Below are 14,020 nucleotides of genomic sequence, written 5' to 3'. Positions count from 1 at the left end.
CCAGTAGGATCCAACAGTACATTAAAAGGATTATTCACCATGACCAAGTGGGATTTATCCCTGGGCTGCAAGACTGGTTCAACATCCGCAAATCAATCAACGTGATACAATACATTAACAAAAGAAAGAACAAGAATCATATGATCCTCTCAATAGATGTAGAAAAAGCATTTGAGGAAGTACAGCATCCTTTCTTGATCAAAACTCTTCAGAGTATAGGGATAGAGGGTACATACCTCAATATCATAAAAGCCATCTATGAAAAACCTACAGCAAATATCATACAGAAAAGCTGAGAGCTTTCCCCCTAAGGTCAGGAACGTGTCAGGGATGTCCACTCTCACCACGGCTATTCAACATAGTATTAGAAGTCCTAGCCACAGCAATCAGACAACAAAAAGAAATCAAAGGCATCCAAATCAGCAAAGAGGAAGTCAAACTCTCACTCTTTGCAGATGATACAATACTTTATTGGAAAACCCAAAAGACTCCACACCAAAACTGCTAGAACTCATACAGGAATTCAGTAAAGTGGCAGGATATAAAATCAATGCACAGAAATCAGTGGCATTCCTATACACCAACAACAAGACAGAAGAGAGACAAATTAAGGAGTCAATCCCATTTACAATTGCACCCAAAACCATAAGATACCTAGGAATAAATCTAACCAAAGAGGCAAAGGATCTGTACTCACAAAAGTATTAAATACTCATGAAAGAAATTGAGGAAGACACAAAGAAATGGAAAAACGTTCCATGCTCATGGATTGGAAGAACAAACATTGTGAAGATGTCAATGCTACCTAGAGTAATCTACACATTCAATGCAATCCCCATCAAAATACCATCCACCTTTTTCAAAGAAATGGAACAAATAATCCTAAAATTTGTATGGAACCAGAAGAGACCCCGAATAGCCAGAGGAATGTTGAAAAAGAAAACCAAAGCTGGCGGCATCACAATTCCAGACTTCCAGCTCTATTACAAAGCTGTCATCATCAAGACAGTATGGTACTGGCACAAAAACAGACACATAGATCAATGGAACAGAATCGAGAGCCCAGAAATGGACCCTCAACTCTATGGTCAACTAATCTTTGACAAAGCAGGAAAGTATGTCCAATGGAAAAAAAACAGTCTCTTGAACAAATGGTGTTGGGAAAATTGGACAGCCACATGCAGAAGAATGAAACTGGACCATTTCCTTACACCACACACAAAAATAGACTCCAAATGGTTGAAAGACCTAAATGTGAGACAGGAGTCCATCAAAATCCTAAACGAGAACACAGGCAGCAACCTCTTCGACTTAAGCCACAGCAACTTCTTCCTAGAAACATCGCCAAAGGCAGAGGAAGTAAGGGCAAAAATGAACTATTGGGATTTCATCAAGATAAAAAGCTTTTGCACAGCAAAGAAACAGTCCACAAAACCAAAAGACAGTCGACAGAATGGGAGAAAATATTTGCAAATGACATATCAGATAAAGGGCTAGTATTCAAAATCTATAAAGAACTTATCAAACTCAACACCCAAAGAACAAATAATTCGATCAAGAAATGGGCAGAAGACATGAACAGACATTTTTCCAAAGAAAACATCCAAATGGCCAACAGGCACATGAAAAAGTTCTCAACATCGCTCGGCATCAGGGAAATCCAAATCAAAACCTCCATGAGATACCACCTCACACCTGTCAGAATGGCTAAAATGAACAAGTCAGGGAACGACAGATGTTGGCGGGGATGTGGAGAAAGGGGAACCCTCCTACACTGTTGGTGGGAATGCAAGCTGGTGCAACCCCTCTGGAAAACAGTATGGAGGTTCCTCAAACAGTTGAAATTAGAGCTACCATTCGATCCAGCAATTGCACTACTGGGTATTTACCCCAAAGATACAAATGTAGGGACCCGAAGGGGTACATGCACCCCAATGTTTATAGCAGCAATGTCCACAATAGCCAAACTGTGGAAAGAGCCAAGATGTCCATCGACAGATGAATGGATAAAGAAGAAGTGGTATACATACAGAATGGAATATGATGCAGCCATCAAAAGGAATGAGATCTTGTCATTTGCAATGACGTGGATGGAACTGGAGGGTGTTATGCTGAGTGAAATAAGTCAATCAGAGAAAGACATGTATCATATTACTTCACTGATATGAGGAATTCTTAATCTCAGGAAACAAACTGAGGGTTGCTGGACTGGTGGGGGGTGGGAGGGATGGGGTGACTGGGTGATAGACATTGGGGAGGGTATGTGCTATGGTGAGCACTGTGAATTGTGCAAGACTGTTGAATCACAGATCTGTACCTCTGAAACAAATAATGCAATATATGTTAAGAAAAAAAAAAAAGAAGAAGATAGCAGGAGGGGAAGAATGAAGGGGAGTAAATCAGAGGGGGAGACGAACCATGAGAGACGGTGGACTCTGAAAAACAAACTGAGGGTTCTAGGGGGGAGGGGGGTTGGGGGGATGGGTTAGCCTGGTTATGGGTATTAGGGAGGGCACGTTCTGCGTGGAGCACTGGGTGTTATGCACAAACAATGAATCATGGAACACTATATCAAAAACAAATGATGTATGGTGATTAACATAACAATAAAAAATTTAAAGGAAAAAAAAGATTGAATCTCACAAACATAATGTTGAGGTGAATGAAGCCAGATGCAAAAGAGAACATATGGTGTGATTCCATTGATATAAAGTCCCAAAAGCAGAAAAAGTTAATCTGTAGTGTTCTATATCAAGATAGTGTTTGGGGAAGGCAGGATCAGGGTAGTGACAAAAAAGGAAGCAGGACAGGAAATCCAGGGTGGGGAGCTGTTCATTCTTTTCCTTGATTGGGTCCTAGTTGCAAGGTTCTAGCGTGTTCATTGTGTGAAAATTCATTGACTTGCATGCACATTTTTTATTTGTGCTCTTTTCTGCATGTAGGATATTCTTCAATGAAAAAGAATTTTTTAAGATTTTATTTATTTGACAGAGAGAGAAAGCACATAAGCGGGGGAGCAAAAGGCAGAGGGAGAGGGAGAAGCAGGCTTCCCATGGAACAGGGAGCCCAACACGGGGCTTGATCCCAGGACCCTGAGATCATGACCTGAGCCAAAGGCAGACGCTGAACTGACTGAGCCACCCAGGTGACCCTCAATGAAAAAACTTTTAAAAGAAAACAAAAAATGAGTTTGTTCACCACATGGAGTGACATGGGAAGATGACTCAGACATATAATTAAGTGAACAAAGCAAGTAACAGAACAATTTGGTGGAAAGAGCCAACATACATATAACAAATATGTTATATACATATTTGTTATATACAGCTTTAAGTATGTATATCAATGCAGAGATGGGGATTTGGAGAAAAACTACCCAGTCTGGTGCCTGCATTATCTTGAAACAAAAAGAAGAATTGGGGGGATGAGAATGTTTCAGGATTTTTTTCATTTTTGTTATTGTGGTAAGATATACATAACACAAAATTTACCATTTTAACCATTTTTAAGTGTCCAGTTCAGTGTCATTAAGTACGTTCACATGGTTGCGCAGCCGGCACCACCATCCATCACCAGAATTTTTCATCTGGTGAAAACTGAAACTCTGTCCCCATTAACACTAACTCCCCACTCCCAGTCCCCTGGCCCCTGGTGCACACCATTCTATTTTCTCCCTCTGTGAATTTGGCTACTAGGGATTTCATATAAGTGGAATCAGATGGGGCGCCTGGGTGGCTCAGTCAGTTAAGCATCTGCCTTCGGCTCAGGTCATGATCCAAGGGTCCTGGGATCGATTTTCGCATCAGGCCCCCTGCTCAACGGGGAGCCTGCTTCTCCCTCTGCCTCTGCTGTTCCCTGCTTGTGCTCTCTCTCTTTCTCTCTGTCAAATAAAAAAGTCTTTAAAAAAAAATAAGTGGAATCAGACAGTATTTGTCCCTTTTTTTGTCTGGCTTATTTCACTTAGAATAATGTCCTCGAGTTTCATCCATGTTGTAGCCTATGTCAGAATGTCCTTCCTTTTTAAGGTTAAGCAATACTCCATTGCATGGATGCACCACATTTTGTCTTTCCATTCATCCACTGGTGAACATTTGAGTTGTTTCCACGTTTTGCCTATTGCGAAAATGTTGCTCTGAACACTGGTGTTCAAATATCTGTTTGAAACTCTGTTTCAATTATTTTGTGTATATACATGGAACTGGAATTGCTGTATTAAACGGTAAGCCTATGTTTACTTTTTTGAGGAACAACCATACTGTCTTCCACCGTAGCTGCAGCATTTAATTGAATGTTCTGGTTTTGTTGAATACATTTCAGTATTGTTTGAATATTCCACTCCTAGATATAAGCCCAAGAGAAATAAAAACATATATCCACACTAAGATTTATATACATACTAGTGTTTATAGCAACATCACTCATACTAGCCAAAAGGTGAAAACAACCCAAATACCCATTAATGGATGGACGGATGGATAAACAAAATGAGGTATATTCATAGAATGGCATATTATTCAGCCATAAAAAGAAATGGCATACTGACACATGCTATAACATGGATGAAACTTAAAGATATTATGCTAAGTGAAAGAAACCAAACACAAAAAACACATATCCCATTCATGTGGAATGTCCAGAACAAGGAGATCTACAGAGACGGAAAACAAGATTAATGGTTACCAAGGGCTGGGAGGTATGGGTGGGGGAAAGATTGGGGGCCATAACTAAAAAGGGTATAGGGTTCTTTTTGAGGTGATGAAAATGTTCTAAAATAGGCTGTAGTGATGATTGCACAGCATTGAATATAGTAAAAACCATTGGATTTTACACTTTAAATGGGTGAATTGTATGGTATGTGAATTATATCTCTTTAAATCTGCTAACAAAACATAACATAAAGCGAACTAAAATTAAGGCTAAGAAAGAATCGAGGAGGAAGGTGATGAGAAGAGAAGACAGCAGTTGAGTTTGATGATGCAGATGGACCAGACCCACTGGTGCTGAATGCCAACTGTGCCAATCATTAGTTGGGTGACCTAGGGCAGTCATTTCACTTCTATGAATCTCAGTTCCCTCATCAGCAAAGTGGGAGCAACAATGCTGACATCTTGGGGCTGTTGAATGCTTGATGAAGTAATAAACAAGTGAAGTTGGTATTGTCTGCCCAGTTGAATGGAGAAGGGATGGAAGAGAGCATAATGATGGAAATGATGGACTGATGGTAGTCAGAGGGGCTGGACCCGAGGGTTGCTTTGTGTGTGGGCTGACATAAAAGCCCTGGCTGATTTGAATGCTCTGCCTCAGCCTCCTTAGCCAGGGGGGTGTTGGTTAAGCTTTGCCATGACTCATTCCATAGGCATCTGGTTCCATCTCCTCACCAAGGCTGTGCCAAGGGTGTGTCCCTCCCACCATGAGGTTTCTTGAGTGACAGAAGACTTGCTGGCAATAAAGGGTCAGATGGCTGTGCTGCCCAATTTATACACAGGCCTCTCAGGAGAAACACTGTCAGCCCCATCTCCAAGGTCAGCAGACCCATCCTCGGTGCCTAGCTCTGTTGGCAGCTAGCAGAGTGGCAAGACTTGGACTGGCTTTAAGGAGCAGCCATTTCTAGAGTCAGTAAGTGATTTGGCAGATACTAGTTCTCTCTCTCTCTCTCTCTCCTCTGCCTTCCTCCCCTCTCCTCTCCTCTCTCCTTCTCTCCTTTTTTCTTCTCTCTTCTCTCTCCCTTACTCTCTCCCTCTCCCTGTATGAATGAATGCTCTGGCCAGTTTTGGCAGAACTAAAGAAATTTCTATCCATCCATTCAGCCATCCATCCATCCATCCTTTCTTTATTTGTTCATTTGTTTATTATTTGCTTACTCAAGAAATTTCCTCAGACACCACCTCTGTGCCCATTCCCACACTGGTGACCCTGATGGAGGCAGATAAAGAAATTAGGCTTTCAGTCCTAAAAACTGAGCTTCTAGTTCAGCCACTAGAAAAAGAATCAAAAGCACTACGGTCACACAAGTATAAACATGCAGGGCTCTGAGAGTCTGGAGAAGGGAGAGGCGACTTCCAGTAGGTTAACAGGGATCATAAAACCTCCTTGCTGTGCCATTGCTATAAGGCATCTAGGGCTCCTTCAGGGTCGTTTTTAGATGGGAAAACTGAGTTGAAGAGAATAAGATGTTCAGGTCACACAGCTGGGAAGGGGCAGGGGCAAGACTTGATTCTGGTTTATCTGGCTCCAAAAACCATGCCCCTTTCACTTTCTTTCTCACAGTGTTTGATTCTTCTTTCCTCATGGCATTGGCTTCAGTGTGTGTGTGTGTGTGTGTGTGTGTGTGCGTGTGTGTGTGTGTGTGTGTGTGTCTAAGAGAGAACAAGAGAGATTTTTTTAAGATTTTATTTTTTTAATTTAAAGATTTTTTATTTATTTATTTGACAGAGAGAGACACAGCGAGAGAGGGAACACAAGCAGGGAGAGTGAGAGAGGGAGAAGCAGGCTTCCCGCGGAGCAGGAGCCCAACGCAGGGCTTGATCCCAGGACTCCGGGATCATGACCCAAGCCGAAGGCAGATGCCTAACGACTGAGCCACCCAGGCGCCCCTAAGATTTTATTTTTAAGTAATCTCTACATCCAACATGGGACTTGAATTTACAACCCCAAGATAGTCACACACTCCACTGACTGAGCCAGCCAGACATTCTGAGAACAAGAGAGATTTAATATTCATTTCTGTCATAGACTAGAGCTACATAAGGGTAGGGAGCATATCTGTCTTACACAGTTTATTCCCAGTGGCTGGCAAATAATAAGCACCCAGAAAATATTTGCTGGATAGATAGATATATGGGTGGGTGCTTGGATGAATGGATGGATGGATGGATGAACGGACGAATGGTTGGATGGATGGATGGATGAACGGATGGATGGTTGGATGGATGGATGAACGGATGGATGGTTGGATGATGGATGGATGGATGAACGGACAGATGGTTGAATGGATGGATGAATAGATGGATGAGTAGATGGCAGGGGGAAGGCATGGCAGACATGATGCCATCCAAATTGACAGAGAAGTGTCTTGACTAGTAAAGACACATTCCAGGCTGAAGAGGAAGTGTAAGACAAGGCAAGGAAATGAGATGAGAAAACACCAAGAATATGGCAAAAGTCATTCTGTTCAGCCAGAGAGTAAAACAGAACTCAGAAATGAGAATGAAGAACTCAGACAGATGTTCAGGTTCAAGGCAGAGGGAGGGAAGTGATTGATCTGTTTGGGTTAGAGACACACTGGGACAGTTCCAAAGCAGTATTCCCCACTTTGATGACATTTTTTTTTTATTTGACAGAGAGAGAGAGACAGCAAGAGACAGAACACAAGCAGGGGGAGTGGGAGAGGGAGAAGCAGGCTTCCCGCTGAGCAGGGAGGCTGATGCAAGGCTCCATCCAGGCTCAATCCCAGGACCCTGGGATCATGACCTGAGCTGAAGGCAGATGCTTAACAACTGAGCCACCCAGGCGCCCCCGACATTCTCTTTTTAAACCTAATCCCAAGGCATCTCCCTGTTGATGTCTCCCCAGCCTGTCAGCTTCTGGACAACATAGGGGAGTATATGGGGCTTCTTTCCCCCTCATCAGTCCAGGTCCTTGGGATGGGGAGGAGAGTCACAAGCTGGTGGGTGTCCTGAGGGAGAGATAGGGAAAATTCCAGGGGGCATGGCATTTTAGGGGGGGGCTGGCAGGAGTTCTGGGAGCATCCAAGGATGGAAGACACCACTGGAGTGTCACGCTAGAGATGCCATTCTTCACAGACTGTCATCTCTTGCCCACGTCTGACTATGAACTGAGTCCCCACCACTGGGTTTCTATTCAGTCACAAAAATCTGGATAGACAAACTAGTCTATTCCCTGAGCCCTTCTGCCTTCCCTTGGAGACCTTCAAACTATCTTCTCTTGAACCCCCAGGTTCAGCCAAGAGTGCTGAGAGCCGGACTGAGAATCAGAGGAAACATGAGCAATCCTCGGCCTTTGGAGGAGGTGGGCTGGGTGCAGTTTGGGGGAGAGGGGTGGAAGCATGTGGATAGAGAGAAGGTGAGGAGCTTAATGTTTCAGGGATACTGGAAAGGGTGAAAAATCATGATGTGGGTTCAGAGCTAGAAGGTGCTCTGTGATCATTCAGATGGAGAAAAAAACACAGAGATGGAAACAAACCTGGGGTGGGGGGCCCTGCTATATCTGTCTCGACAATCAAATTCTTATCACTAAGGTTGATAGTGAGGATAAGAGAAGAAATTTTGACCCCAATACCCTTCTTCCTCAGACAGGACAAGGTGGGATCTCAGTATTAGCCTCAGAAATTCTGAGACCTCTTTATAAGAGAGAATGATGCTCAGAACACTCTTGGGAAGGACAGAGAGAGAGCCAAAGCCACCAGTATGCTAGCTGGAAGGGACCCTCACAATTCCCCATAAACACACTCATTGTCTGTGTTTGAAGACTAAGGCTCAGATGGGAGCAGTGACTTGCCCAAGTTCACACAGAACTAAAACAGAGCCAGATCCCAGGTTAAGTCGCCAGATTCAGCAAATAAAAATAAAGGATGCCCACTCGAATTTACACTTCACATTGACAACAAATAATCTTATAGTATAACTATACCCCATACTACATTTGGGATGTAGTCATACTAAAGAAAAAAAAAAAAAAAACCAATAACACTTATTTTTTTAATTTGAAATGTGATTGTAATTGGGCATCTGTATTTTACCCTGCCACCCAAACCCCAGGCCTCTTTGGACCACACCCTCTGCTTCTCCTTGACTTCCTCATCCTTTTGATGATTTTTGTCAACTCTTGGCCCAGGAGGTATATGACATGTCAGGCGCCCGCTTAGCCCTGACACTCTGCGTCACCAAAGCACGGGAAGGTTCAGAGGCAGACCTGGATGCTCTGGAACGCATGTTCCGGCAGCTGGGATTTGAGAGCACCATGAAGAGAGACCCCACCGCCCAGGTACTGTGCTGCCAGCCCCAGGCCAATAAGGGAGAGAGCTGGACCAGAAGGTGGGCTTTGGGGCCACCCCTGAGTCTGGCCATTCTTCTCACTCCAGCAATTCCAGGAAGAGCTGGACAATTTTCGGCAGGCCATGGATGCCCGGAATGACCCCATCAGCTGTGCTTTTGTGGTGCTCATGGCACATGGGTTAGAAGGTCGCCTCAAGGGGGAGGACGGACAAATGGTGGAGCTGGAGAACCTTTTCGAGGTTCTGAACAACAAGAATTGCCGGGCCCTGCGAGCCAAGCCTAAGGTGTACATCGTGCAGGCCTGTCGAGGAGGTGGGGACAAAGCCAAGAACACGGCATTTGTGTTCCTAATCCAGCCTAACCCTAGATCCAGAGCCCCAGCTAAGCCTTGGTTTGCCACTGTGTCTCGTGATGACCGCCTTTCCCCATCTTTTTCTCTGACTTTCCTCTTCTTGACATTTCAGAACAAAGGGACTCCGGTGAAAGAGTAAGTGGAGGTGATATTCTGATGCTCACAAAGGACAGTCCCGAGACTATCCCAACGTACACGGACATCCTCCACGTCTACTCCACCGTGGAGGGTATGAGCTCCCAGCTGACATAGGGTGGGCTCCTGCTCCTCCTCCGTGCACACCACTTCTGACCCCTGACCCCTGAGCTCCTCCGGGACCCACCCTCTTCCACAGCCTCTTGCACCACACACAGCAACCCACCCGCTCCCGTTGGAGCTCTCCTGAGCCCTCTTCTCTGGAATCCTTAGGGTACATTGCATACAGACATGACAAAGAGGGCTCCTGCTTCATCCAGACCCTGGTTGATGTGTTCACAGAGAGGAGTGGACCCATCCTGGAGCTTCTGACAGAGGTGAGTTGGGACAAGGTAACTGGAACCCTCTCCCAGCCTGAGCAGGGAGGCTGAGCCTCTTCCAAACCTGTCTGCATTCTCCCCCTCTCCCGCCCCCAGCCCCAAATCCAACCTAGGTCCCAACACAGAAACTAGGACACCCACATCCTAGCAATGAGTTTCCCTAAAGCAGGAAATTCCAAATGTGAGTATGTGAGATAATTTAGATGAAATACAGATACATTTCTGTAAACAAAACCTATAGGTTTAATCATTGGTTGAACGACCTTTTTTTTCTTCTAATGGTTATATGCTTTTATGGTAGATTAGAAAAAACATAACAAGAATGTCCAACCAATGATTCCATAAAGATTTTGGCATAGGATGAAGCAATAAAGGTCTCCCATTTTAGGACATGTAAACCCACCTCCCGTGTTCTCTAACCTTCTCCCTATAAGCCCACCACACCAGCTCCCCTAGGGACCCAACTCTAAGCTGACCACACCTCTTGCTGCAGGTGACCCGTCGGATGGCCGAAGCAGAGCTGATTCAGGAAGGAAAACCAAGGAAAGTGAATCCCGAAATCCAAAGCACCCTTCGGAAACGGCTCTATCTGCAGTAAAAGTAGAAAGGGCAGGAAGAGGTTGTCTTTCAAGTGCTCTCTCTGCCCCATGGATATTTAGAGGCAGCTCTCATCACTCCCCTAAAATCTTCTCTTCCCAAGGCCAAATGGCACCCAGCCCCTCTTTCATCACACCCCTCATGCAAGTCCTCTTTCCTTCTGTCCCTGTCATTCTTAAAGCAAACCAGCCAAAACATAGCACAAGGCACAGCACTAACATTAACATTCACCTCCCTCAGGCTGGAATCTCCACCTCTATTAATACAACCTAAGAGTATATTCACTTATCCTAGTTTCTGTTCCTAACTGCCACTGAAACCTTTCTCTTTCTCCCATTAATTGTACCTATGCAGATGTAACTGGATAAACCTCGCTGATAAACCAATGCCCACTTACCACTTCCCACCCCAATCAAACTTCCACTGGATCCTGAATCTCACTTGGAGTTATAACCTCCTCCTGAGAACCATTTCCATTTCCATCTTCCAGAGATTCCCTCCCAACCCCTGGAAAATTAGTAAAGTAAGAATCATTCTCTCTTTTCAAGACTCCTCTTCCTTGGCAAGCTGGTAACTTGACATTCTCCTTTTAGCTCATGGGCTCTCTCTGGCTGATAGAGATGTTTCATCTTTTTTCTGAGTTTCTCTCTACTAACTAATGCTCCCCAAGGCCCTGGGCCCTGCCTTCTCTCCAAGAAAATCCATCCATTTATTTCTTCTCAAGTCTTCAACTTTTAACCACTCTGAATCAGGGCATGTTGGAGCTATGGCAAATCCTCTAGTGTCACCCTGTTTTTCAGACAGTGTGGTAGAGACCAGAGAGGTTAAAAGGCTTGTCAAATGCCACACAGCAGGGTGCCTGGGTGGCTCAGTTGATTAAGCATCTGACTCTTGGCTTTGGCTCAGGTTGTGATCTCACAGGTTATGGGATAGAGCTCTGGGTCTTGCTCTGCATTCAGCGGGGAGTCTGCTTGAGGATTCTCTCCCTCTGCCTCTTGCTCTCTTTCTCTCTCTCTCTCCCTCTCATAAATAAATAAATCTTTTTTTTTTAATGCCACACAATAAGTCAGTGGGAGGGTCAAGGTCTGGTTTGCCACCCAGCACCCTTGCCACTGCCTGCTAAGTCTTGAGACATCAGAAAACTTTCCTAATTTGAGGAATTTTCTAATAAAGTTCTCCCTACTTGGCAGTAGGAGCTCCTTGGAAGACCCACAAGTCCTTGATACCCAGCAGTAAAGGCTCCCCCCGTAAGATTCCAGCACTGGGCTGGTATTTGAACCAGAGGCATTGCCTTCCAAGTCTACGGCTCATCTCCAGCCTTGACCTTCCCCACTGAAATAACCTGCAGGCATATCTGCCATCATTGACAATTCATGGCTAAAGATGAGTCTTTTCTTCCCAGTTCCTCCTCCAAGTATTCCCTGGCACCCTCACCCTCAGACTACAGGTTCAGAATTCTGCAGTTATCTATGACTCCGCTCTTCTTGTCTCCTTTAAAAAGCCACCAAGCACAGTGTTCAGCACAGCCTGACTTTGAAACAGTTCTCACGTCTGTCTTTCCTTCCCTTACATGTCATTCTTCAGGCTCAGGTCCCATCCTCTATGTCTGCATCTTTGTACCATCTTCCTTCCTTGCCTCTCTGCCTGTCCACTTCACCTCCCCTCTGCCCTCCACCTACAACTCCTGACCTCCCTAGAATACTCAAGAACACAATGGTGCCCTGTCACTTAGATATCAAGGCCAAACTCCACATCCTGATTTCTCACATCCTTACAATTTCCCCTGTACCAGCAATCAGCTAAACTCATCTCCTACCTCCCCCACCATGATGAATTCACTCCTCCAACCACACCAATGTCCTCTTACTCATTCCTGCCTCTGAGGCTTTGCTTATCACCATTTCCCTGAGCTGGGGTGCCCTTTCTCTCACTACCTCCCACCCGTATGTATTCCAAAGAGCCATTCCCAGGATTCTTTCTAGTTGATTCTCCACTCTCACCCAGGATGAGACACTGATGATTACAGGATTGAGGGCAGGAACAAGTCTTTGATCAACATAATGGATGTTCAATAAACAGATGTTAAACTTTAAAAGTATGTGTTGGAATCTGCTCTGTGCTTAGAACAGGAGGCTAATGTGAAAGGCATTATAGATTTAGTTCCTTTTTCCCAATGGTCCATGCCTCCCAGACATGTCTATCATGAACAGAGAATCAGGAGCCTCATCCTAACTTCCCCTTAAAGGCAGGTGTGTAGGAAATTTATAGTTAGAGGCCACACTTCCATTCCAAATGGTTATGTTTTACATGATTGTGTCATCTCCAGAATGTCCCTGAAGAAGTATCCAGACACAGAACTCTAGCTTTTCAGAACCATAAGGGGCCTTGGAGATCAGCTAGTTACAGGATGACAAATATTTAGCAAGTATGTCACATCTCTCTTGTCCAGGTGCCCATGGCAAACTTGACTAATCAATCACACCTTTCCCACTGAACTTGGGTGCAGTCTCAAAGTATTTCTTCTCTTAGCACTCCAGGAAACATAAGTATATCACTAGGGAGGGAATTGTCTAGAGTCACCAAGTTCTTAAGTAGTAATAGCTACTTATTCTATTCTACAGTAATAGCAGTAATAACATTCTGCACTAATAGTCATGGCTGCAGTGAGGGCTTTATCCATGAAAATGGCAGAGCAAATGGCTGAGGCAGGGCTGAGTACACAGAGCCAAGTAGATCTGGGATGATGCATATACTGAATCCTATACAACCACCCATGTGAAAACCTGTGGTCCAAACACCCAATAATTCCAGGGTCTCCAAATAAACACAAGGATCAGCAAACTATGCTTCACTTGCCAAATCCAGTCTGCAACCTGTTTTTATAAACAAAGCTTTATTGGCACACAGTCATGCTCATTCATTTACACATTGTCAACAGCTCCTTTTACCCAAAAATGGCAGGCGTAAGTAGTTACAACAGACAACATATGGCCTGCAAAGCTGAAAAGATTTACTACCTGGACCTTTTCAGAAGTGTGCCAGCCCTGGTCCTAATGTCCTTCCAACAAATTCCCATTTTGCTGAAATCAGCCAGAGTTGCTCATCACCAAAAGCATACCTGATACAACAGGTGACAGCACTGAAATCAATGACTTAAATCTTTTAAGACCTCTCCTTAAGTATTTCCCCCAAGTATTTAGTAAGGATTTGAAAATGTATCCTGGAAGTTTATTACTGAGTATGAAGGGCACATCCAGGTTTTGCAGGACCTGTACAATTGCAGCAGGAGGAGTTCCTCCTTAAGAAAAATAGAGAAGTACCAACACAGAATTAGTACAGCCATATGAGTGCATTGTCAGGTCTCTCCCAAGGCCCTGGAGGGGCCCATGAAACTGAGGTACCAGCAGCTTATGCTTTGTTAGCTTCACAGAAAACCCACCTCTGTCCACCACCTGTTCTTTAAGCCATTCTCCAAGAGCAGCAGGGATGGTCATTTTTTAAAATGAAAATCTTACCTGTGGGGCCTGGGTGGCTCAGTTGGT

The 14,020-nt window shown here is 44.4% G+C and overlaps 1 protein-coding gene across 1 annotated transcript; it reads left to right on the top strand.

The window, feature by feature from the left end:
• The first annotated feature begins 8,001 nt into the window (after window positions 1-8,001).
• Window positions 8,002-10,479, top strand: CASP14 (caspase 14). The gene is made up of 6 exons (XM_028095277.1): window positions 8,002-8,028; window positions 8,854-9,003; window positions 9,101-9,326; window positions 9,479-9,595; window positions 9,775-9,878; window positions 10,375-10,479. The coding sequence occupies exons 1-6, from the start codon at window positions 8,002-8,004 to the stop codon at window positions 10,477-10,479; spliced, it is 729 nt and encodes a 242-aa protein (XP_027951078.1).
• The last annotated feature ends 3,541 nt before the right edge of the window (window positions 10,480-14,020 follow it).

This window comes from Eumetopias jubatus, unplaced genomic scaffold (genome assembly GCF_037043125.1).
Source record: "Eumetopias jubatus isolate StellerSeaLion01/CBP00866 unplaced genomic scaffold, mEumJub1_p1.0 scaffold_1, whole genome shotgun sequence".
Taxonomy (NCBI): Eukaryota; Metazoa; Chordata; class Mammalia; order Carnivora; family Otariidae; genus Eumetopias; species Eumetopias jubatus.
The sequence above is the reverse complement of the archived record's forward strand: the minus strand, read 5'-3'. Positions and strand labels throughout refer to the sequence as shown.